Raw genomic sequence first — 26476 nt, forward strand, 5'->3', positions numbered from 1 at the left:
GCTACAATCCATGAGGTCGCAGAGTCGGACACGACCGAAGTGACTTAGCATGCTCTCACACCTCATAGGTTTGTTAAGAGGATAAAGAGTTAATATGAAGAAGGCTCAATGTTGTTTGGGTTTTATGATTTGCTCAATAGGGATTAAATGCCATAGTAGCACCATTAGCAACATTCAAACCATTCATGGTATGTTTCAAGTAGCATGAGACCAAAAAGACAAATCCTTCATTATTTATCATCATGTGACATTCCAGGAAATCACACTTACTTATTAAAACACATCTATTCCACAGAGAACATTTGCTGGACTTTTTGGAGGACACAGTATCTTATGAACCAAAGTTCCTACCCTCTAGGAGCTTAGAGACAAATTAGGAAGATAAGATACATATATATAAGAAACCACACCACAGGCAGCAGAGGGGAAGTGCCAGCTGAGCAATACTATCACATTTATTTTTGACTGGCTTATAAATACTAAGATGTGTTGGGTAGAGTGTGTGTGTGTGTGTTACTCGCTCAGTTGTGTCTGACTCTTTGCGACCCCATGAACTGAAGCACACCAGGTCCCCTGTCCTTTACTATCTTCCAGAATTTGCTCAAACTCATGTCCATTGAGTTGGTGATGCTATCCAACCACCTCATCCTCTATGGGCTTCCCTGGTGGCTCCTCCTGGTGGAAGAGAAGTCAAAAACAAATTCCACTAAATACAGTGAAATATTCTAGATCAGGTCTTGGAAGAGAAAAAGAACCTAATCTAGGGGGAAAACAACAACAAGAACAAGGAAATCTGAATAAAGACTGTAGTTTAGCTAACAGTATTAATATTACACTGAGGTTGATTTCTTAGTTTGGCTATATGTACTAGATTACAAGATATTAGCATCAGAGGAAGCTGATTGAATGCGGATATGAGAAAAATTAATGCTATCTTTGCAGTTCTGTCCATCCAAATTGTGTTGGGGGGTAGGGTAAGGTGATGGGGAGAGATAGAGTGTGGAAGGGAAGAGGAAGCAGAAAGAGGAGACGGGAGGAGGAAGACAAGGGGAGAGGAAGAGGGCAGAGAAAGGGTGGGAAGAAGGCAAGAAGGGGGCTAAGGAAGAGGGGAGGATGGAGGGGGAGAGACCAGAAGACAGAGGGAGAAAGAGGAGTATTTTATCTATTTACTCTCCTGAGGAGAACAGTGGCTCTACATGTGTAAGCAAATTATTTCAGATAACCAATACTGACACTCTTTTTCTAAAATTTGCTCTAAATGCACCTGCCTTCTGAGGCAGAGGCTATGGATGGCATTGAACATTTTCTTGATAACTCAGGTCAGACGTCCCATGCATTGTGCGGCCACCCTCCAGGCCACCGACACGCACACAGTCCTTTGTCTTCTGGGAAGATAGCAACAATCTCCTGAGCTTTTTATAGCTTCCCTGTCAACCCCCTACTGTCAGGCTGTCAGCTGTCACTTCGAGACATTCTCCCAGTACTTACATCTAGCAGCCTACTTTGTGGCTTCTAAATCAGAATGAACTAAGAAATCAAGCTTGTTAGAACCGTGGCTAAAGGAAGAGGAAACAAGCTCCTCCAAAGAAGAAAGAACAGACTCTCCAGGGCAGCTTCTTCGCTTCCCAAATCTACTCCTTCTGCTTTCTTCTGGTCCGTCTCTGTATTCCAAATGAGTGACCTCCAGAGAGGTAAGGTTTCACTCAGTAGGTAAAAACATTCAATGGAGACAAACTAAAAAAAGAAAATAAAAAGCCAGCGGTCACTACATAACAGAGGGAATCAAAGCCCTGTATGTAAGTGATAGTCGAGAGCATGGACACCCAGTTCTCTGGCCAGTTTCTGTCTCTTTCCTGAAGCAGAGGACAGAGCCAGCCCTGGCCCAGCCCCAGGGCTGCCTGTCCCAGTGTCCACAAAGGGCTCTGAGCAGCTGGAACTGGAAACCACCAGAAACAGGAGCAGTGGCCAAGAAAACACTGGCAGAGGCGGCCCCACCTTCCAGCAGCCACTGCGGGGTGGGGTGGGGTGGGGGGAGTGAACTGGCTCCAGCTTCCAGCATCTGCTGAACATACCCCACCTCGTTCACATCCCTGGAGGAGGGAGGCAAGGGGCAGAGAGGCCCTGGGACATGAACTGCGGCCCGAGCATAATGGAGCAAGATGGCGGCCACGGAGAAGCCATCAGCTGACAGGTTGCCAGTGGACAGGGAGCAGCACTAGCATGAGACCCACCTGCTGTGCAACACCAACTCCCCTCCTAGGCACACTGCCAACCTCCTGAAAAGGCACATCTCTACTCCTCTGAATGTGGTCTTTGCACTGGCACTGAATTCTGAAAATAAGAAATATATTTCACCGCTCACTAAATTGACTGGATGAAATAATGGGCTCTAAAACGTTTTTGTTTACTCTCTTTTCTTCTGTAGGGTTTTGTTTTAAAATATTCTGATAGCAACATAAAAGCTCTAATTCATAGGCTTGTGGCCTGTTTACCCGAACTGTCACACACACACACAAAATTTAAATAACTATAATAGAACAACAAAGCTACCCCAGAAATAGAAAATTCCAAAAATTACCCTCCTCACACTGGAACATTTAACTTATAAAGAAAGAAACAACAAATGTTCTAAAATAAAAAACAGAAACTCTGGAAAGAATCCCATAATTTCATAGTTCTACTTCAGGCCTGACACACAGTAGGCTCATAACAAATATTAATTGGGTGGATGACTGGATGGTTGAATAGACAAAGTCCTATTGACTGCTGCTGCTGCTGCTGCTAAGTCACTTCAGTCATGTCCAACTCTGTGTGACCCCATAGACGGCAGCCCACCAGGCTCCCCTGTCGCTGGGATTCTCCAGGCAAGAACACTGGAGTGGGTTGCCATTTCCTTCTCCACTGCATGAAAGTGAAAAGTGAAAGGGAAGTCACTCAGTTGTGTCTGACTCTTCGTGACCCCATGGACTGCAGCCTACCAGGGTCCTCTGTCCATGGGATTTGCCAGGCAAGAGTACTGGAGTGGGGTGCCATCGCCTTCTCCGAGTCCTATTGACTAGTCTGAAGCTAACTGGTCTTTCTTAGGACTGTGGCCAATAGGACTTGTCTAAAACCATATTTGGACCTGTTGAAGAAATATAATCAAGTTGTCAAGGCAAGTCTTCTCTAAAATCAAATCTGAGAACCTTCTCTTTGAGTCTGAACCTAGGGATTTCACATACTCTTGCTGAAAAGGCAAGTTCAGACCTGACCATCAACCAGCTGATACCTACTGATCATTTCTGGTGTGTGCCATTGTGCCAGGAATGGAAGACAGTATGGCAAGCACAATGGGAAGATCCCACCCAGGAAGAAAACACACTATCAGAATCTAAAATAGCAACCCACCCCACACACACACAAGGTCCTTGTTTCTCGACTATAGCACGGTAGGGAAGAGGATGAGCTTTTCATTGAATGGTGCTGGGTCAACTGGATGTCCCCAAGGGAAAAAAAAATGAATCTTGAGGTCTATAGTATACCATCAATTTCAAGTAGATTATAGATCTAATTATAAAAACTAAAACAATGAAGGATCCAAAAGATAACATTGGAGAACATCTTCATGACTTTAGAGCAGACAAAGATTTCTTAAACAGGATGCAAAATACACTAAGTATAAATGAAAAAACTGGTAAACAGGACAATATCAACATTAAGAACTTCTGTTCATCAAAAAACACTTAGACATTACAAGAGTGGAAAAGGCAACTTACAAAGGGGAGAAAATACATACACTACATATTTCTGACAAATGACTGACATCTAGGATGCATAAAAGATTAGTATCCAGGATACATAAAAATCAGTAAGACAACTCAATCAAAAGTTTATTTTTTAATGGGCAAAAGAGTTGAACAGGTACTTCACAAAGAGAATACCCTGAGGGTCAATAAACATAAAAAAGGACTGAACTTCATGATAAATGCAGATAAAACCACAATGTGAAAACACTGTATACCTAACAGATAGTTAAAATGAAAGAGAGGAAATACCAAGTGATGGCAAGGATGTGAAACAACTGGAACTCTCAGATACTCTAGTGGGAATGTAAGTCACTGTCATTACTTTGGAAAATTGTCTGAGAATATCTAGCAAAGCTGAGCATATGTATGCCCTGTAAGCCAGCAATTTCACTGCCGTGTATACCACCCAATAAAAATGCAGACATATGTTCACCAAAAGACGCATGCAATAATGTTCACAGCAGTTCACTTCAGAATAGTTCCAAACTGGAAACCTCCCCAATGCCCATCGAAAGCAGAACACATTAAAAAACAACTGTGATGAATTCATACACTGAACACTGTACAGCAACTCAAATGGATAAACCTCAATGGTGGGCAATGACTTGGATGTATTTAACACAATGCTGAACAAAAGACATAAAAGTTATTTAAAAATGCAATCAGTTATTTAAAAAGGCAATCACCCTTGCAGGAGAGGGTATGGAGTATACTAACGATGGAAAGAGGCTACCACAGGGACTCGTGTGGTACTATCAATGTTTCGTTTCTTGATCTGGATGAATCGTGGTAGACTCAATTTGAGACAATTCATCAACCCATACACTTAGGATTTGTGTGCCCTGTCTGTTATACTACAAGAAAAAGTTTTTGTTTTTTTTTTTTAAATGCTCTCACTCATGATCTCTTCTCACAGTTTTTTCTGTCTCTAGTCCCTTGATTATGTCAAGGTCCATCCTGCCTCAGGGTCTCAGCATTAACTGAATCCTACTGCAGAAAAACTCATCCTCTCTTGTCTTTGCGCAGCTGATGTCAACTCTCATTGTGTAGGTCCTGGTTCAAATGCAATGAACTTCGTCAGAGAGGCTGCCCCTGATACCAGCAAGCTAGGCACACTCATTCATTCTTTATTCCATTAGTCTGTTTTATTTCTTCCACAGCACTTCTCACGAGCTGAAACCATTTTGTTTTACTCTCGGGTATTTGGTTCCAGAGCACAAGGACTTAGTCTCTCTGGTTCATTGCTGTGTCTCTACTATCCATATCTCTAGCATCCAAAACTACATCTGACTTATTTACCCAAATAATTTTAAGTTTATGTCCACTCAAGAGCCTGTGAGCAAATGTCTATGCCAGGTTTGTTTATAATTGCCCCTAAACTTGAAGCAACCAAGATACCCTTCAATAGTTGAATGGACACATTGTGGTACACAAAGGAATATTATTTAGCTATAAAAAGAAATGAGCTATCAAGTCATGAAAAGATGTAAATGAATCTTAAATACATGTTGCTAACAATAAAGAGGGCTTCCCTGGTGGCTCAGAGGTTAAAGTGTCTGCCTGCAATGCAGGAGACCTGGGTTTGATCCCTGGGTCAGAAGATCCCCTGGAGAAGGAAATGGCAACCCACTCCAGTATTCTTGCCTGGAGAATCCCATGGATGGAGGAGCCTGGTGGGCTACAGTCCATGGGGTCACAAAGAGTCAGACACTGAGTGCCAAAGAGTTGATGCTTTTGAACTGTGGCATTAGAGAAGACTCTTGAGAGTCCCTTGGACAGCAAGGAGATCAAATCAGTCAATCCTAAAGGAAATCAATCCTAAATATTCATTGGAAGGACTGAAGCTGAAGCTCCAATCCGTTGGCCACCTGATGCAAAGAACTGACTCATTGGAAAAGACCCTGATGTGGGAAAGACTGAAGGCAGGAGGAGGAGGGGATGACAGAAGATGAGATAATTGGATGGCATCACCGACTTGATGGACATGAGTTTGGGTAAGCTCCAGAGGTTGGTGAAGGACAGGGAAGCCTGTCATGCTGCAGTCCATGGGGTCTCAAAGAGTCGGACATGACTTATTGACTGAACTGAAGTGAAACAAGCCAGATTGAAAAGGCTACATACTACATGGTTACAATTATGTGACATCTAGGAAAGACAAAACTGTGGCAATGGTGAAAACATCAGTGGTTGTCAGGAGCTCCGGGGGAAGTAGGAAAGGTTGAATGAGTAAATTACGGGAGATTTTTCAGCACGATGAAAACATTCTATAGGATACTGTAAGGGTGGATACATGATATCTTGTATTTGTCAAAACACAAAGTACTTTACAGCACAAAGGACAATTTAGGATGTGCAAGTTTCAAGAAAAATTTTAAGGGAATTCTTTGATTGTCCAGTGGTTAGAACTCCATGCTTCCACTGCAGGAAGCACAAGTTCAATCCCTGGTCAGGGAACTAAGATCCTGCAAGTTACATGGTGTGGCCAAAATAATAATAATAAAATAAATAATCACTTAAGAGTTTGGGCGACCCCCAAATGGAATGCAGAATATGGCAAAATCAATCTTAACTATATTGCAAATGTATGAAACAACCTCACTGAAAGAGGTATGGAGAAGAGGCGCTGACTGAAGTACTTGGAAACGAGTAGAGTCTATAAAACTAAATGCAAAGTGAACTGTGCACAAACACTCACTCCAGTTGATAAAGCTATTTCCCACAGGGGTATGGGTTACAATTCTGATAACTGCTGTACATGTACCCCACAGCTGCACAATTACGTGAATGGATGGCAAGTGGTGGGAACCTCAAGTTTCTCATCGATGGAATAAAAATTTACAGATGAGCAAGAGAAAGAGGCTAGAATAAGGCATATGGTAATGGATTAGAGTGGGAGACATCACCTTGAACTCATGCTTGGCTTAATATAGAGAGTGATGGTTGGTTACCTGTAGAAATATTTACAGATACATGTATATACCATAGTTATGCGCACATCCCTTTCTTCACTCTGACAGCTGACAGACCCTAGAAACAATGACCCCAGTAGCCACACCTAACATCCATGTCTTGGTTTCTAATAACATTCTTCTACAAAAAGAACTAAATCTCCTTGTAGAAATGGCTGATTCTATGCCTAGGGCAAAAAATACGCAAGATGAACTTGGAATATCTTATAGAACCAGAGAGTAAAGAAGTATTAAACACATACAAACACACATGCACACAAACACACACATGCAAACACACGTGCACACATACAATGATGTCAAACATACAAAGGAGCCAATTGAAACAGCTTCCAAAGTTGGAACAATTCAGGCAATAAAATAAATACAGAAGGAACGAATTTTAATCCAAAGTACATAATAAATACCCACAGCCCACATCAGATCAGATCAGATCAGTCGCTTAGTCGTGTCCGACTCTTTGCGACCCCATGAATTGCAGCACGCCAGGCCTCCCTGTCCATCACCAATTCCCGGAGTTCACTGAGACTCACGTCCATCAAGTCAATGATGCCATCCAGCCATCTCATCCTCTGTCATACCCTTCTCCTCCTGCCCCCAATCCCTCCCAACATCAGAGTCTTTTCCAATGAGTCAACTCTTCCCATGAGGTGGCCAAAGTACTGGCCACATAGATTTAAATAAATTATTGGCTAAATAAACAAGTGGGAGAGAGGAGACTAATGTCCCACACAGAAGAATTCCATTTAACTTATGTAGAAATATAAGGAGTTGGAGCATAAGTCCCCCCTCCTTAGGTGTGACAGAACCTGGCAGACACTATGCCAGCCAGGTGATCAAGATCAACATCAACAGTGATAAGTCCCGTTGATAAGAAATCCCTTGACAGGATGTGATGAGAACTACTCTTCACCTCTGCGATTTTCCTCCCCCAAACTCACAATCCCAGTCTAATTATAAGAAAAACATCACACAAGTCCCATTTGAGGGGTGTTCTACAAAATACCTAACAGAACCTCACACAACTGTCAAAGTTATGAAAAACGAGAAGCACCTGAGAAACTACCATAGTCAAGAGGAATCTAAGGAGACATGACAACTAAACGTCGCATGGTATCTTGGGTGAATTCTGGAACAGAAAAAAAGGCTCCAGATAAAAACTAAGGAAACTGAATAAAGTATGAATTCTAGTTAAAATAATGTATTGATATTGGTTCATTAATTGTAACAAATGTACCATACTAATTTACAATGTTGCTAATAGGTAAAACTGGTTGCAGAGTATATGGAGTTCAGTCATTGTCATATCTGACTCTGCGACCCCATGGACTGCAGCACGCCAGGCTTCCCTGTCCTTCACCATCTCCCAGAGTATGCTCAGACTCATGTCCATCGAGTCAGTGATGCTATCCAACCATCTCATCCTCTGTCATCCCCTTCTCCTCCTGCCTTCAAGCTTTCCCAGCATCAGGGTCTTTTCCAAAGACTTGACTCTTCACATCAGGTGGCCGACGTATTGGAGCTTTAGCATCAGTCCTTCCAGGGAATATTCAGGGTTGATTTCCTTTAGGATTGAGTTTAGGTTTAATCTCCTTGCAGTCCAAGGGACTCTCAAGAGTCTTCTCCAACACCACAGTTCAAAAGCATCAATTCTTCTGTGCTCAGCCTTCTTTATGGTCCAACTCTCACATTCATACATACTACTGGAAAAATCATAGCTTTGACTAGACAGACCTTTTTCAGCAAAGTAATGTCTCTGCTTTTTAACATGCTCTTTTGGTTTGCCATAGCTTTTATTCCAAGGAGCAAGTGTCTTTTAATTTCATGGCTGTAGATCTCCACAGTGATTTTGGAGACCAAGAAAATAAAGTCTGTCAACTTAGTTTGGAATACTACATTCATAATTTTTCTGTAAATCTATAAACTTTTTTTTAAGTGGGCCCAGCAGAAGGTGATTGCCGGACTGGTGGATGGATATTGGAAAGAGGGAGAGGTGGATGGCAGAATGACTGATGGGAGGCTGGGCGGAGGGCAGGATGGCTGATGGATGGATAATGGGTTGAGTGGCTCCAGAAAGCAGGGCAGACAACCACGGCTGAGAGCACAGAAGACGAGAAATGAGATGGGCATGAGGGTCTCAGCACCCTGGAGGGCATGAGCCCCATCAGTAGAGAGGAGAGACAGCCACACGGCAATGGGCTGAGGGTGAGCAGAAGGTGTAGACAAGCTCCCTGCTGTGTGTGTGTCCAACTCTATGCAACTCCATAGACTGTAGTCCACGAAGCTCCTCTGTCCATGGAATTCTCCAAGCAATAATACTGGAGTGGGTAGCCATGCCCTTCTCCAGGGGACATTCAGTTCAGTTCAGTCGCTCAGTTGTGTCCGACTCTTTGTGACCCCATGAATCGTAGCACGCCAGGCCTCCCTGTCCATCACAAACTCCCAGAGTTCACTCAGACTCACATCCACCGAGTCAGTGATGCCATCCAGCCATCTCATCCTCTGTCGTCCCCTTCTCTTCCTGCCCCCAATCCCTCCCAGCATCAGAGGCTTTTCCAATGAGTCAGCTCTTCACATGAGGTGGCCAAAGTACTGGAGTTTCAGCTTCAGCATCATTCCCTCCAAAGAAATCCCAGGGCTGATCTCCTTCAGAATGGACTGGTTGGATCTCCTTGCAGTCCAAGGGACTCTCAAGAGTCTTCTCCAACACCACAGTTCAAAGGCATCAATTCTTTGGTGCTCAGCCTTCTTCACAGTCCAGGGAACCTTAGATCTGGGCAAAGAGAGGAAGAAACAGGGATAGTCTTCTGTGTATGTGTGTCTGGCACTTTACTGAGACTTCATTTCCATACCATGAAATGCGCAGATTTTCAGTGTCCAGCTCTGTCACTTTTGAAGGAAAGGCTGAAAATGAAGAAGTAAGTCCCTCCTTGAGCAGCAGGATGGAGGCTCCTGAGAGGAGGTAAGAGTGTTGCTCACTCACACTCACGCCCACCAGGCCTGCTCAAAACTCAAGCTGGTACCGTAGAGGCAGCTGAGTAGGATAGTGTCTTACTCATAACGGTTGGCTTGAGAATTTGGATTGCACTTTGCATGCTTTGTATGTTCTCCGTATCTCATTCTTTGCCCTCCTTGACTGCTCTAAATTGCTTTAAGCAAGGCAATTTATAGTACAGTGTCAAGGATAAATAAACTAGTTCCTCTTTAGAATAATGAGTTAACTCAACTGACAGATCTTCCACGTATTAAAGGCAGCCTACTATCCCTCTCTGAAGTTTAACGTGGGAATAGTCCAGAAGTTTGAGACATGACTGTCAACTAAATGCTTTTAAAGTCTCAGGCTAGTTTGGGTGATGGTCTGTTTACCTAGATACACACACACACACACACACACACACACACACACACACACTTTCATTATCTAAACATCCATCCATATAAAAACTGCTTCTGGCATAAGATTACTAAATATGGAACCATCTGGGTTTGATGAAGAAATGGAATATTTTAGCTTAACAAAAGACACTTGTCTACCAGAGATAGTACATGTTATTTTTTTTAGTTGTAATATTTGTAGTGTTATCATTATAGCAAGCATAATCATGTTTTAGCACCCAATCAATGACTCATTTTCTTTCAACTTGGTAAAGAGCTGCCACACCCCATCACAAACAGGAGAAAAACCAGTTGACTAATTAGAACTGTTATGTGCAATATTAGCTCATGAGAACAGGAAAGTCATCTTTACCAGTCTGAAAATGCAACACCTTACCTGCTTGCCTTGAAACAGACTCAATTCAATTAATATTTGCAGAAATGAATAAAGCAGCTCTGTAAGTAATACTACTGACAAAGAAAACATAAAAGATATTAACAGATGGTTGACCACAGCAGCTCAGGACAAAAATATTCTTTAGCAGAGGCAAAAGATATTATTTAGGATTTTTCACATTTTGTTTGGAAGAAGCCTTATTTCTTTACTTCACATCAAAGATAATATTTGGAATTTTCAAATATGAATGATAAAATACCTGCTCTGTATCCTATGGTTTATTTAAAGTGAGTTTCCAACTTTTTACTTCAAAACTCCATTTGAGTGGATAAATGGAGAACATAAGAACCCCAATACTAACTACTCGTGCAAACCTGGCAAAACGAAATAAGTAGTTCACTTAACTGTGATATATACTTGAAAACTAATGGATTTGAATTTTTCAAAAGAAACAGCTGAATCCGGTAAATGATTCATCTGAAAAATAACGGAATGCTATAAATTGTTCAACTAAGATGCAGAATATTTGAAAATATATCAAATAAATTAGGCAGAAAAGTCTTGCCTGATGTATTGGTCAAAAATGCCAGAGTACATGGAAATGACCAGGGGGTGAAGGTGAAAGTAATATTCACGGTTTCCAAGAACTGCTTCTGAGTCTGAGTCTTGTTCTTCTTACTGGCAATTTAAACTTGGGCATGTTACTAAGCCCCTCTGAGACTCAATTTTCACATTTAGAAATAAGATGACTACTTACATCACAGAGCTTTTGCATGGATTGAATGGGATTATCTGATGGGGCTTTATGGATTCTATCATAAAACAAAATAAACCAATATTATAAGGAGCAATCAGTTCTGCTCTCCACTTTCTACCAGAACTGTCTATGAAAACCCTTAATTTCATTTTTCTATCCTGTCATGTTAGTTCTAAATCTAACTATAAAGTGACATTCCAGGAATAAATTCCCCAGTGAAAATTAATTTGTTGAGTACAGATTTCTTCAGCCTCTTATTTAGGCTAATTTATGCTCCTCGCCTTTTTAAAAATTTATTTCCTAAATCTGCCGCACTTTCCTCTCTCGAATGCTCATTTTATATCTCAACACAAATCCTCAAGTTAAAATAAATACCACCATTAGTTAATTATGAGCTGCCAAGATAAAGGACAAATAATTAGAACTGGAAAAGTCCCTAACAGCCAATATTAAAAAGTATATGCCTAAAACCTTTAAGTCAGATATGCCAGTTCTTCTTAAAGGTTAGCCCAATTAAATGCAAAAAAAAAAAAAAAAAAATAGGCAGATAAGAGTAGCTCTGAGTATCTGCACCATTAGATTTCAAATTCAATGTGGAAGTCAATGGTAGGGGGAAAGTACTGGAGGGGGAAAGAGGGTTTTTCTTTTTTTAAAAGCCTTCTCAATTTGATCTTTCCATCCAAGTGGCATCACACAAGAGATTATGCAAAGGAAGGGTGGAGACACTCACTTTAGCTACTGAAATAACTATGAAAATCAGATGATCTTTGGGTGAACCAGTGTAATTGTCTCAGGTTTGCCTTGAAAGGAAAGCCCCTCTCTTATTGCTTCCAGCATCACCCTCCCTTTAATAAATCTCCTTTTCTCCAGTGCACATCCGGATTTATTATAGAACCTCTAAAGATTATGACCAACCTAGATAGCATATTCAAAAGCAGAGACATTACTTTGCCAACAAAGGTCCATATAGTCAAGGCTATGGTTTTTCCAGTGGTTATGTATGGATGTGAGAGTTGGACTGTGAAGAAAGCTGAGCGCGGAAGAATTGATGCTTTTGAACTGTGGTGTTGGAGAAGACTCTTGAGAGTCCCTTGGACTGCAAGGAGATCCAACCAGTCCATTCTGAAGGAGATCAGTCTTGGGTGTTCTTTGGAAGGAATGATGCTAAAGCTGAAACTCCAGTACTTTGGCCACCTCATGCGAAGAGTTGACTCATTGGGAAAGCCTCTGATGCTGGGAGGGCTTGGGGGCAGGAGGAGAAGGGGACAACAGAGGATGAGATGGCTGGATGGCATCACCGACTCAATGGACGTGGGTTTGGGTGAACTCCGGGAGTTGGTGATGGACAGGGAGGCCTGGCGTGCTGCAGTTCATGGGGTCACAAAGAGTCGGACATGACTGAGCGACTGAACTGAACTGAACTGAAAGATCAGTCAAGGAAGCCCTAGACTTCCTCCCCCTTTTTTTAAGATGAGGAAAGAAAACCTGAAAACAAAAGCCTATCATGAATATGATAGGTCGCCAAGGTCGTCTGGCTGGTAAGCGGGCCACCCACTAAAACAGAGGCCAGGTCATTCCCACAACATCACATTAGAAACATATTTTGAGTCATAGATTTCATAGACTGCAACAAGGTCCCAGAGCCCATAAATGATAGAGCCTGCCCTGTTTATTCATTCCTAAAGTTCAGTTATTAAATGATAACTTTCTCTTACTTAAGACTTTACTTCCTATTAAAATGAAAGATAACATGTTTTTAATCATTTACATTGTAATGTCAATGAATTTAAGATAATCTTCCTGAAAACAGGCTTAGAGTAAAGGAAGAAGGACACAACCACCAGGCAGTAAATTTGTTGCTGTTGTTCAGTTGTTAAGTCGTGTCTGACTCTTTGTGATCCCATGAACTGCATCATGTCAGGCTTCCCTGTCTTTCACTATCTCCCAGAGTTTGCTCTCATGTCCATTAAGGCAGTGATGCCATCCAACCATCTCATCCTCTGTTGTCCCCTTCTCCTCCTGCCCTCAATCATTCCCATCATCAGGGTCTTTTCCAATGAGTCGGCTCTTTGTATCAGGTGGTCAAAGTATTGGAGCTTTAGCTTTAGCATCAGTCCTTCCAATGAGTATTCAGGATTGACTGGTTGGATCTTCTTTCAGTCCAAGGGACTCTCAAGAGTCTTCTCCAACACTTCAGTTCAATTCTTCGGGCCTCAGCCTTCTTTATGGTCCAGCTCTAACATCTATACATGATTACTGGAAAAACCATAGCTTTGACTAGACAGACCTTTGTTAGCAAAGTAGTGTCTCTGCTTTTTAATATGCTGTCTAGGTTTGTCATAGCTTTCCTTCCAAAGGGCAAGTGTCTTTTAATTTCATGACTGCAGTCACCATGTGCAGTGAGTTTGGAGCCCAAGAAAATAGTCTGCCACTGTTTTCATTGTTTTCCCATCTATTTGCCATGAAGTGATGGGACCGGATGCCATGATCTTGGCTTTTTAAATGTTGCATTTTAAGCCAGCTTTTTCACTCTCCTCTTTCACCTTCATCAAGAAGCTCTTTAGTTTCTCTTCACTTTCTGCCATAAGGGTGGCAGAAAACTGGTTCAAAATTGGGAAAGGAGTATGTCAAGGCTGTATATTGTACCCTGCTTATTTAACTTATATGCAGAGTACATCATGGGAAATGCCGGGCTGGATGAAGCACAAGCTGGAATCAAGACTGCCAGGAGAAATATCAATAGTCTCAGATATGCAGATGACACCACCCTTATGACAGACAGAAGAAGCAAGAACTATAATTCTACAGCCTCCAGAATGAAAACCACAAGCACAGAAACTAATCAAAATTATCACGTGGATCACAGCCTTGTGTAACAAGGAAGCTATGAGCCATGCTGTGCAGGGCCACCCAAGATGGATGGGTGGAGAGTTCTGACAAAACATGGTCCACTGGAAAAGGGAATGGCAACCATTTCAGTGTTCTTGCCTCAAGAACCCCATAAGCAGTATGAAAAGACAGTAAAGAAATGTATTGAAAACACGTATTCAACTGCAAACAGGAGAGAGTTGTTGCCATCAAAGGACTTCCAATTATGTGGATGCCTCCTTTCTCCTCCTATAATGGACAGGGTTCCTTTACCTTCTCTTTCTCTCTTACCTAATTTAAATGGATGATGGCGTCCTATTCCTCTTTGCCATCTATGCAAATATCTGTTGGAATGAATGAATAAATGAATATTCTTGCCCTCCACAAGTCTTTCCACAGTTTGCCCCAAGGATTCTTTCAAAAAGGAAAAACCCTTCTGTGATCATTTTATCCTCAACCATAAAGTGATGCTTTAGAGACTAAATCATACTCTGGTCTCCTTTTTTCTCAGCTTTTACGCAGCGGAACAGATTTCCAAAATGCCAGTGCTGACTAAGAAAAATCTGGTGAAAATTTATTGGCCTGAACTTTTAAGCAGAGGCAGGAATCCTGGCTTTCATTCCTTGTTCCATAAAGACATGTGTGAGCCTGTCGCTCTGAATGTTATCTGCCGCTGGAAAAGCCCTCACCTCTTCCCAGTACAGCAAGCATCTCCACTCCCAAAGAAGTGAACAATTACTGTGCAAGCAAAGTAATATTATTGTACATAATAAAAAATTAAAATTACAGAGAAGAATGGCAGTAATGTATGATTACTCCCTTTGAAGACTTTTATGACCCGGGCATCAATGCCTTATTCCATCATGATACTCTTTTAATTCACAGTTTCAAAAAACTGTGTGCTGGGTTGCTCAGTCATGTCCAACTCTTTGTGGCCCCATGGACTGTAGCCTGCCAGGCTCCTCTGCCCAGGGAATTTTCCAGGCAAAAAAAAAAAAAAAAACCTACATGAATATAATTCCTAACCATGAAAAAGAATCAAAACTTCATCAATGATAGAAGAGAAGTTTTTTGTTTTTTGTGTTTTTTTTGGCCATGCTGCATGCTATATGTGGGATCTGAGTTCTCTGACCAGGGATTGAACCCGAGTCCCCTGCAGTGGAAGCGAGGAGTCTTAATTACTGGACCACCAGGGAAGTCCCAAGAAGAGCAGGTTTTTAATACAGGCAAAGTCATACTACATTAATGCACTTAATTTGGGTTATGTACTTCTGAAATGCACGGCACCAGAAGATGCTGCTAACTGGTCTACAGGGCCAGTTTGTGCATCACTCTCTTGACAGCCAGGTCCTGGACCCCTGAGTGCAGACAGGATGAAGAGGCCACCCAGGCTGCAGGGACAAGATTCCACCCTTACGAAGCTGGCAGCAAGGCCAGGGGACAGGATTACAGAAAGGTGCTGAGACACGGGTAGGCACAAGCCAGCAAAGGCCTGTTGGCCAGCTTGCCAAGGACAGCACCTGTCACAGAGGCTTCCTGGAAGAGAAAAGGTAAGAGATAGACAGGTGAGGAAGAGGAGGAAGAGAGAGGTGACCCTGGCAGAGGGAGAAAGCAAGGGGGACAGGGTTCCCGCCTCACCTGCACTGGGATCTTGGTTGAAGAAGCAGGGGTGGGGTGGGGACAAGAGATGGGACCAGAGAGGGGACCCCTGAGCTTTGTCTTAAGCTGTACCCCAAAGGCTGTGGGGGTGACTAGATTGGGTTGGGATTTTGGTAACACTCCAGCCACGTGGATGGGGCTCTGAAACTCCCGTGGGGAGGGAGAGCTGGAGGTGAGGGATCAGAGGAGAAGACCCCATCCCAAGAACTGGAGACAGGGCTTTGCTCCAGCCTCCCTACTTGAGATGATATTGCCTCTGACTGAGACCTGTGGCTCAAGATCTCTGTACTGCAGTCTCTCAACCTCCCTTCCCAAGTTACTGCAAGGACTGAACTCCAGCTCAGCAAGGATCGGGTGTGCAGTAAGAACTTGACACAAGCAGCTGATGGGAGCAATGGCAGCATGGAGGCCATGTGACTTTGGGAGTCACCGTGACCTTGGACTGGGACAAGGAGCAACTTCTCTGACCTCCGTTTCTTCCTCTATAACGCGAAACAATGAAGATAATACTTCCCACCCCATAAAGTTACTGCCAGGATCTGCTGTTGGAGATAAAATGCATACGTCACCTGGCCCTTGACTGAGAGCTATTTGAGTAGCAGAAGTAGTAATACCAGCAGCACTAGTAGAGGGATTGTAGGAGTACTAATACTCATAGTAGCAGGAATTTGAGTGACAAGAGACCAAAGTGTCTCGTGCTACAATACAGGTGAGACATTGTAAGGTGCTGGACTAAAGTGGTGGCAGTAAGAAGCCACGCAGTCAGACTCCAGGGCTCGAAGGAGCAGGCATCAACAAGGTCTCCTGACTGCTGGGTGTGACCCGCAGGGAGAGGTCAGAGAAGGGAGCCAGTGTGATTTTGGCTTGGACACCTGCCAACAGCGTGTCCACCACCCACCGAGGCAACTGAGGAAAAGGGCGGGTTTGCAGAGGATGACAACAAACTCAGCTTCAGAGCAGCTGAAGGTGAGGCTCCCACCAGGCATCTGAATATGTCTGGTACTCCAAAAACAGATCAGGGCTAAAAATGGAGATTGAAGAGTTGTCAGTATGTGAACAGTGACTGAAGCCACAGGAATATTCATATCACCCAGAGAGAGGATGTAGCAGTGGGAAGAAAAATAGAGAGAATAGAGTAGGGACCCAAAGACAGACCCGGTGTGACATCACTGAAGAGGAAGGCAGAGGAAGAAAATGCAGAGAGGAGGCTGGAAGAGTCACTAGTGATTAGGATGAGACCCAGGAGAGATCTGCTTAGAGCAAAGGGGTTCCCAAGGAAATGCAGAAGGGCACCAAAGGCCTCAGAAGGTCAATGAAATAGAGACCCAAACAAACCCACTGGATTGAGAAGCAAAGAGAGCCTCAGGGAAACTGTGGCAGAAGCTGACATCAGATGGTGATGGATAAACAGTGGTGTCATGGAGGAGAAAGACCTGGAAAAATAGTAAGGGAAGGAGAAGATAGGGCCACCATCAAAGGAAGTACAGGATTGAAAAAGGAAAGCATTTTTGTGGTAGGGGGTTGTGAGTAACAAAAAGAAACACTGCAACTTGTGTGTGTGCTGGCATGAAAAGGGGAGGCTGAAAAAGCAGCCCAGATAGGAGAGTAGTTAAGAGCCTGCTTGGGAGGGCAGTTGGCCTGGCTTGAACACGGGAGGCTGTGAGGGGAGTTCAGGTAACAAGAAAGGTACCTTGCAAAGCCAGGTGAAGGTGTGAAATAGCCAAGTGCAGGAGACAAGAGACAGGAGAGTAGACTACAAAACGCAATTATGCACATGGTGTGCAGACCACATGGAAAATGAAACAGACTCCACTGTGCTCTCCATCTAGAAAGAGGACGGCTGTGAGGTGAGCAAGGATACCCTAGGAAGCCAGGTTGTTTCAATGGTGGGAGAAAAACAGAAGATACTGGAAGCAAACAGTTGCCAGAGATGAGAAGAGCAGGTAGATTAGTGTGGCAAGGGGCACAGTAGAAGCAAAGGAAAAGAGTGAACAGGACCCTCGAGGAAGAAGTTCAATTTTCAAAAGAATTCTCTCAATCTAAGCTTAAAAGTCAATTAGCTGCAGCTACTGTCTTTAAGTTCCTATTTCAAGCAAATAAGTCAATGAAGGTAGGTGTATATCCAAAAATGTTGAAATCAAACAGTAAAGATGCAAGAGCTTGATATGGATGACTGTTTAACAAAACCCTAGATTAGTATTTTTCCATAGCCAGAAGTATGATAAAGGAGCATCACTAAATAATCCAGGGCTAAAACAACAATGACTTTTCAAAAGTTTTCTGAAGGTTGATTCTTTTTCATTCATTCACACTAGTGCTTCATGTTTGAGCCCTACTAGGGACACAGACGAAGAAAATTAAAATCAACCATGCCTTCAAACTGTTGATGCCAAAGACCCTGAAGCTGGGAAATACTGAAGACAAAGGGAGACAGGGGCAGCAGAGGATGAGATGGCTAGGTAGCATTACCGACTTAATGGACATGAATTTGAGCAAATTCAGAGAGACAGTGGAGGACAGAGGATCCTGGCATGCTGCAGTCCATGGGATCGCAAAGAGTCGAACACAGCTGAGTGACTGACAAATAGCAACTTCTCTCCCCATAAATGAAAATTCACAAGGACTTCCAGAATAAGGAAGGTGCTAGAAAAAACAGGGCTGGGGATGATATTTGCTCATGTTCAAGTTCAAAGACACACCAACACCTGTGACCCCATATCCATCTCCAAACTCTACCACCAACTAGATATGAAGACTTCATTTTCTTCCCCACTTCTGCCCTCCTGTATCATAGAGAATGACCAACAGTTAGTGGCTAGTTATGGTTCCAACAGGGGCTTCCCAGGAGGCTCAGTGGTAAAGAATCCATCTTCCAATGGAGGAGACGCAGCAGGAAGACCCCCTGGAAGAGGACATGGCAACCCACCCCAGTATTCTTGCCTGGAAAATCCCCTGGTGAGCTACAGTCCATGGGGTCACAGAGAGTCAGACACAACTGACTGACCGAGCACGCACGCATGCGTGGTTCATACTACACTGACTAAGTTCCAGCTCCATAGTCTGACCATTCAGATCTCAAAATGACCCCGCCAAGTGGCCAGGATGATTCCCTTAAACACAGGGGAAAGTGGGGCTCGGAAGTTAATAAGGAAGTTGCCCCATCTCAGCACTACTCAGTGCAGGGGCCAATGTAGCTTTCAGGCTCACCTCACTTCAAAGCATTTACTCTTTTACCCACTGCCTCCACGTCAGATTTCCCTAACCATTATTCCAAAGGGAACTTGTTAAGCACAGTTTTCTTTTCAGCCTTTGGCAGTTTCGAATTCTTTTATTCATAGAATTTTAAACATGTTTAATTTATTCCATAATATTTTACAGATTGAGTTTATGGTGCTTTCTTTAAGCAGCTCTTTTTTTCTTTTAGTTGGAGTATAGTTGTGTTACAGTGCTGTGTTAGTTTCTGCTGCACAGAAAAGTGAAACCAGTTACACGGATACATATATCCCCTGTCCTTGGATTTCCTTCCCATTTAGGTGATCACAGAGCACTGAGTAGAGTTCCCCGTGCTATACAGTAGGTTCTCATTAGTTGTTTATTTTATACGTTAGGGGCTCCCCTGGTGGCTCAGACAGTAAAGAATCTGCCTGCAACACAGGAGACCCGGGTTTGACCCCTGGGTCAGGAAGATCCCCTGGAGAAGGGAATGGCAACCCACTTCATAGTAGGGTATATTTGTCAATCCCAATCTCCCAATTCATCCCATCCCCCCTTCCTCCTTGGTATCTGTTTTAAGCAGTTTTGTTGAAAAGCCAATTCATTCTCAAATAGCTACATAAATAGGGATTCACCACATTATCCATCTGGTGTGCTGCGATTCATGGGGTCGCAAAGAGTCGGACACGACTGAGTGACTGAACTGAACTGAACATTATCCGCAAACCATCTTCTAGACAGCAGTTTCTACCTTCCAGCAAAGCAGGCTAATTTGATGTTGTAGAGTGGGAGTTGAGAACAAAGTAAGGACCTGAACTGAAAAGAAGAGGCCTGATCCAGGAACAAACCCACAGACACCTGTGTCCCTCTAACATGCAACATCAGTCAACCCAAAAATTACCACAGCTGCATCCGGGAGCAGGCAACCTACAGGGGTTCACAGAGAGTGCCAGGTACTGTCCCATCTCAGGAAGCAGTGGTTAGGGTACGTCTGGCTTTCTGGACACAGCCCAGCTCTGCTGTGTTCCAGCTGAGGGGCCTCAGGCAACTTCTAGACTTCTCTGAGCCTCAGTTTCTACATCCATTAAATGGGAATATCAGAGGTTGTTACTAGGATTACGAAATGGGACTATCAGAGGTTGTTACTAGGATTACATGAACCATACCTGGTACAGAAAGTACTTAATACATTTTAGCTTTGTCTCTTAAATATGTTTAAGTGTTTCCCTTTCTGGAGTAGTACATTTTTTATGGCAGGTCACAACCCCCAAATGTGTGATGAAATCAATTTAGAGAGTCACAGCCAGCAATTCTGGTAAGTTAAATAGAATAGAATATTGTATTTAAATATTAATAAAGTCATATTTTGTATTAGGGGCTTCCCAGATGGTGCTAGTGGTAAAGAACCTGCCTGCCAATGCAGGAGACTTAAGAGATGTGGGTTCAATTCCTAGGTCAGGTTGATCCCCTGGAAGAGGGCATGGCAACCCAGTCTAGTACTCTTGCTTGGAGAGTCCCATGGACGAGGAGCCTGGCAGGCTATAGTCCATGGGGCCACAAAGAGTCAGACACGACTGAAGCAACTTGGCATGCATGCATGCATTTTATATTGACTTGGTAATTTTTCTTTTGCGTACATGGTAACATTAACTGGTCTTTGTGAATCTCTGCATCCATCCATGTGTCAGTGTAGGTATCAGGAAGCAAGGGAATTTCTTTCTAGGGCCACAATCAAAATATTTTGAGAACCACTGATTTACAGAATGAAGATCGTAGGGAGTAAGGGAAGATGAAAAAGTGTAATGTGCCAGAAACCACTTTTTAAAACACAGACATGTTGAGGTTTGACAGAAAACAACAAAATTCTGTAAAGCCATTATCCTTCAATTAAAAAAATAAATAAATTTTTTAAAAATGCTGACTGATGCTGGAAAAGGAAAGTCCTTATGAATGGACAGTCAGGATCACCAGAGGATGCCCTCTGTGTACAAGTCTGTTTATGCCTAGGCTGCTGTGGGGGTTTCAGTAATCCGAGGTTAACGACGGGCTTTTATTTCCAAAGTAAATCAAATTGTAAAACTAGAAGTACCGATGTTATCTTGATGCTGGGCAAGATGAGAAAAATTGACATGACTTACCAAGTAAGTCCTCTTGCAATACTTGTCAACGTAGACATTATGCCAGATATCAAATGCTCTTTAAAACCATCAGGGTTTGGGAGAGATATGAAAATGTCTTAAAACAGAAATCCTTACATGTTGATGCAGGGTTAACCTTGCAGTTCCAGGATAATCAAATTCCTAGGTGAAAATGTAACTACCTGTACAAGTAGATGAAATGGAAAACAACTATAAACATAATCATTTTAGAATCTACAAAGACATTTATGTTTATATCCAAAAGGCTGTGCTGTTTAACGATACTATGCTTAGACTGTGTAAGAGGGGTCATGGCCCTGGGCCACTCCTGCCACAGTCATTTTCCTGCAGAGTACCAGGTGGACTTACCCATCCAGGACCGGTAAGTCTCCATCTGGTTTTAGGCTACACTTCAAGTCCCCAGCATCCCCTGATTAAATACACAGACACTTCCAAGGCATGAACCAGCTCTTTCCAGGTCTGGCTTCCTTGGTTGGAGCCAGAGGCATGGTTAGGGGGTGGTGGAGGGTGTGGACAGACTGGACGTGCAAGTGGACACAATGCCCTTCACCAGGTAGGATGGTATCACAGGTGAACAGCCAAAGGAAGCAGGCCCTGGGCCAGGGAAAGGTTCTTTTGATCAGTTCTGAGCTCTGGGAGATCTGGGAATTCATGGTTCAAACCTCCCTTTCTGGGTCATTATGAAGATAACAGTTGTCAAGGTAAGAGGGTAGAACACATTTTAAAGAGACACTCAGTAGCTTGATTCATGACTTTTAAATATTCAGACACATGCTGTGAGGCCCCTGTCTGTTTTTTTACACAGGACGCTGCAGAGTTAGAAGCAGGTTTGGTGGTTAGAACACGGACTCAGAGTCCATGCCATCCACCTAGTGCCATCCACCAGCTACAGAGCTTGGGAAAGCCTTTTAATTTTGCTGTGTCTCCCAGTTTCCTCATCTATAAGACAGAGAGGATAACAGCACCCTGTTCATATGGGTTGTTGTAAAGACTAATGAATCAGTGCACACAAAGGGCCTAGAAAAACACCTGGGACCTAATACAAGTACTCCATAAATTCTTTGTGTTATTCTCTATACAAAACTGATTGGCCACTGCAAACTTCTAGATAAAACCATAGCCGGGAAGTTATTCTGTGTATTTCTTTATCCTCACTCCTTTCTAATTTAAAATATCACACTTTATGGCACTCTAAAAGACCACTATTTCCTATTCTGAAAAGGACAGATCATCTAACTGCTGACCTAACTGATACAAGTTTTTCTGAAATTACTTATGTGTTCATCTAGAAGGCACCCAACCTGGCAGACAGCTCAAGCCTCTGGCTGAGCTGAAGTCTGGCAAGTTGGCTTTCCATGTCAATTTCACACACACACCGTTTGAATATTTACTAACCTTCATATTCAGGAGATTCAGAGCTACAAACCAGCTAGGTCCTTCTCAATTTACACACCAGAGGCTGAAATACTTGAAACTATCAGTGAGGAGAGGCTATCAGACCAGAGAGCTGAAGCTAAAAATAGAGCCCTACTAGTGGAGAAAGAGATGGAAGAAGACAGTCCTTTATATGGCTACTTATTAGTCCACAGGCTTTTTATTATTCAGTGAAGGTGTAGCATCAGCATAGTATTTATAAATTGCCAACATGACTTATAGCTCTTCAACCTAACAAGACAGAACAAGCAAATGAATAGAAATACCTGCCACATTTTAATAACAAGCCGGCAGCATAGAGCATCTTGTGTCATTTTACCACAAAACCTCTCAGATCTTTAGCTGTTTGCTATATGTGGAGGTCTGAAATGTGAGAAGCACAAGGAAAAGATTCAAGGTCATATTTACCCTTTAAAACAGGTACCTAATCTACATGTTTAATACAATGAGCATTCAATGTTGCATTTTTTTTACCAGTTACTCAGAAGAATTTTGAAAATACATGATTTACCAACCTTGCTAAGAGGCTGGGACTCTTTCCCAAGCTACATGTAATTGGTCTGCCATAAAAGGAGCATTACTAAAGCATAGTTAATTTCCACAGTAGTTTCTCTATTAACCCAAATTTTCTCTAAACCCAAAATGGAGCATAAAGACTACTATGAAATAAATGAAAACTAATTGGATTCTACAGAGGCAAGACTGAGTCTTCCATCCACCCCCACAGTAATCCTGTCGAAATAAAATATATTGTTTCTTTAAAGAGTTTTGCCAACTTTCTACTTAAAAAACACCATAAACACTTTCGATTTGGGCCAGTTTTTATTTACGCAATTAAAATGCTTTTATAAGAGCTGGGCTGGAGGAACAATATATTTTTACAAGCCCATTAGTCATATAGTCAAGCTTCATTATATCATAATCATTCATCAGGAGTCCGTAATGAGAATGCTGTTTCCTCGCTCGATGAGAATATTAAGGAAAATAGGTATTCACAATAGGCCATAAAATGTGTGAAATCCAAACCAGAGGAAAAGCCAGTGGGTTCATCTGGCTTTCATTTTTGTTGAAGAGGCTAACAGCCGGATGAACGCAAACCCAGCTTTAACTCAGAAGCCATATCCTTAATTATTAACCCTCTTCATCCTTCCACCCTTTCCAAACTCCACTCCCTTAAGAGAAGTAGAATACTTCATTTATAATTACTGCCATTAAAAAGACTCTCCTGGGGGAGCATTTTAGCTTCGGTCATTTTTCGGTAAGCACAGTTTTGTTACAGTTTGTTCTTAATATTTCTCCAAAAATACATCAACCATTTCTCCTTACGCGGCAGACTTGCGTACAGGCTTAGCCCCTGAACTGTGGGAAGTAAATGTCGCGGCGGAGGGGGAGCTGGGGAATTCCCAGCACACCCGCAGCCTCCCTTCCTCCACCCCTCACCCTTCCAGGTTGCCCAAGGCTCTCATTCTGCGCCCATCAACGGGAGTAACTGAAACTGGGCAGGAAGAAAGAAACCTGCTTCAACAAAGCTCAACGCGTGCAGCTTTGGTAAGGTAAGGACAAATCGTGGGGACACGCGTCGGGGCTGGCTGGAACAGGGAACGCATTCAGCTTATCGTTTTGTGATATTGTTTCAAGAACGCAGGGGGCCTCTGGGATCCCCAGAACGTCTCCTCTCGGTGAAGCGGCTTTCAGTCTCTTCCCTGCTCCCTCTCCACAAAACTCAGTGTTGCCAGGATCCTAGCAAGGAGTCCTGTTCCTGCGCGCAGCTGGGTGAGCCCATCCGAGCCCCACTTTGGGAAGCTGCAGCTGAAGCCGAGGAGAGCCCGGGGTTGGGAGAAAGGCAGTGCTCTGAGCAAGACCCGACCTCCCCACAATCATCACGGGGCCCCCAGCTCTCTGGGCACCAGGCAGCTGAACCTAAGCAGGGTAAGCCCTGGCACCGGAGGGCACCCTGGGGAGAGAACGCGCCGCGTCTCGCTCCCAGCCCTCGGTCCCCAGGAACCAGGGCGGCGCGCAGCCGGGAGCCGGAGCCCTGGAGAATTCCTGTGTTAGCACAACCGGGTGCGCGAGCCTGCCCCCCGCCCCGCGACCCTCCCGACCCCGCGCCCAGGTACCTCGCAGCCATATAGCTGTCCCAGCTGCTCCACTATCCACTCCTCCAGCACGAGCCGTTTCCGAAGCTCCTTGCGATCGTATTTTACCGTCACTTTTCCCTGCTGGTGGCGCCGCTGTTGCTGCTGCTGCTGCTGCTGAACGTGCCCGGCGGGAGCCGCGGTGGCCACGGGCGCCGAGTCCTCCCGGGAGGAGCCCGAGCCGCTGCTCGAGCCCGGGCTGCCGCCGGCACCGCCCCGGGGACTCTGGAAGAAAACCCGTGCACCGCTGCCCGCGGCCCCGCCGGCCGCCTCGCTGCTGCCCGTCGCCACCGACATGTCCCCGCGCGCGTAGGAGCCGAAGTGCGGCCCGGAGGAGGGCAGGCGGAGCGCCGGGCGCCGCTACCACCTCGGGCCGGTCAGCGGCATGCGAGGGCTTCACCGGCACCTGCTCCTCGCAGCCGCCAGCTCCGGGGAGGTCTGGAGGAGCGCGGGCGGGGAAGGGCGGGGAGGAGGTAGGGGCGGGGACGCAGCCTTAAAGACGCCGCCGACGACCCTCTCGGTCCAACCGGGGAGGCGGATCCCTCGCCTGGCAGGCAGCAGCCAGGGGCGTGGGAGCTGCGCGCGGCGGAGCGAATGTGGGCGCGCAGACGACGCGGGCGCCGGGGTGTGGACACCGGGAGGACTGGCGAGGGTCTGCTGCCAGGGATGGTCCTCTGCGCGGATGACCGTGCTCTGTCCCCCGGGACACAAGGATTGCTCTTCTCCCGCCGTCCCGAAGCGCAGGAAACCCACCGCCGCCCGCGGCCTTGGCCAGCGCTACCGGGGGACTGGCGACCGCCGGGGGGGCAGGCGACGCGGGAAGGGACGGAGCCGCAGGTCCCTGGCAAAGGTTTTCCTCTCCCTCCCGCCTCCTGGGAGGGCGGGGACATGTCTCCTCCCTTCCTGGCCCCACCCCACCGCTCCAAACACCCATCCCTATTCATGCAGCTTTCTCCCTCGGTTTGTGAGAAAATTGACTAGGCGATGTTTGTGCCATGAGGCAATCCCGCGCTTGAAAAATACTCTCCAGACCAGTTTTTCTCCTCTTACACCGTGTCTTGTTTCTTCATAGGCAGAGCATGAAGGTATCTTTATATCTAAAGGTCGGAAGACTCGCTGTCTCTTGGGCATGAGACTGGGAACGCAAATCTTTCTCTGTGAGTCCCTGCTGGTTCCTGGTCTTCCATTTCTGGTATTGTAGTATTCCCTGCACGGCCGCCTTTCCTCTCTCAATACCATTGCCAGACAACCTCTTTTTAGCTAGGAAAATAACGGCAGAGACTACTTTTAAAACTTTACACAGCCAGTTCAGTTCAGTCACTCAGTCGTGTCCGACTCTTTGCGACCCCATAAACCGCAGCAGGCCAGGCCTCCCTGTCCATCACCAGCTCCCGGAGTCCACCCAAACCCATGTCCATTGAGTCGGTGATACCATCCAACCATCTCATCTTCTGTCCTCTCCTTCTCCTCCTGCCCTCAATCTTTCCCAGCATCAGTGTCTTTTCAAAAGAGTCAGATCTTCACATCAGGTGGCCAAAGTACTGGAGTTTCAGCTTCAACATCAGTCCTTCCAATGAACACCCAGGACTGGTCTCCTTTAGGATGGACTGGTTGGATCTCCTTGCAGTCCAAGGGACTTTCAAGAGTCTTCTCCAACACCACAGTTCAAAGCATCAATTCTTCTGCGCTCAGCATTCTTTTAAGTCCAACTCTCACATCCATGCA

At 44.5% G+C, this 26476-nt stretch overlaps 1 protein-coding gene across 1 annotated transcript in view; it reads right to left on the reverse strand.

Moving 5' to 3' along the window:
* Nucleotides 1–25198, reverse strand: part of PPP1R14C (protein phosphatase 1 regulatory inhibitor subunit 14C) — an 84967-nt gene extending 59769 nt beyond the window's left edge. Inside the window, exon 1 of the mRNA XM_006080265.4 lies at nucleotides 24734–25198. Coding sequence (XP_006080327.2) covers nucleotides 24734–25048 — 315 coding nt within the window. The 5' untranslated portion in view covers nucleotides 25049–25198. The remainder of the gene's footprint in view (nucleotides 1–24733) is intronic.
* Between the last annotated feature and the right edge of the window lie 1278 nt (nucleotides 25199–26476).

The sequence above is a fragment of the Bubalus bubalis genome, chromosome 10 (genome assembly GCF_019923935.1).
Source record: "Bubalus bubalis isolate 160015118507 breed Murrah chromosome 10, NDDB_SH_1, whole genome shotgun sequence".
Taxonomy (NCBI): domain Eukaryota; kingdom Metazoa; phylum Chordata; class Mammalia; order Artiodactyla; family Bovidae; genus Bubalus; species Bubalus bubalis.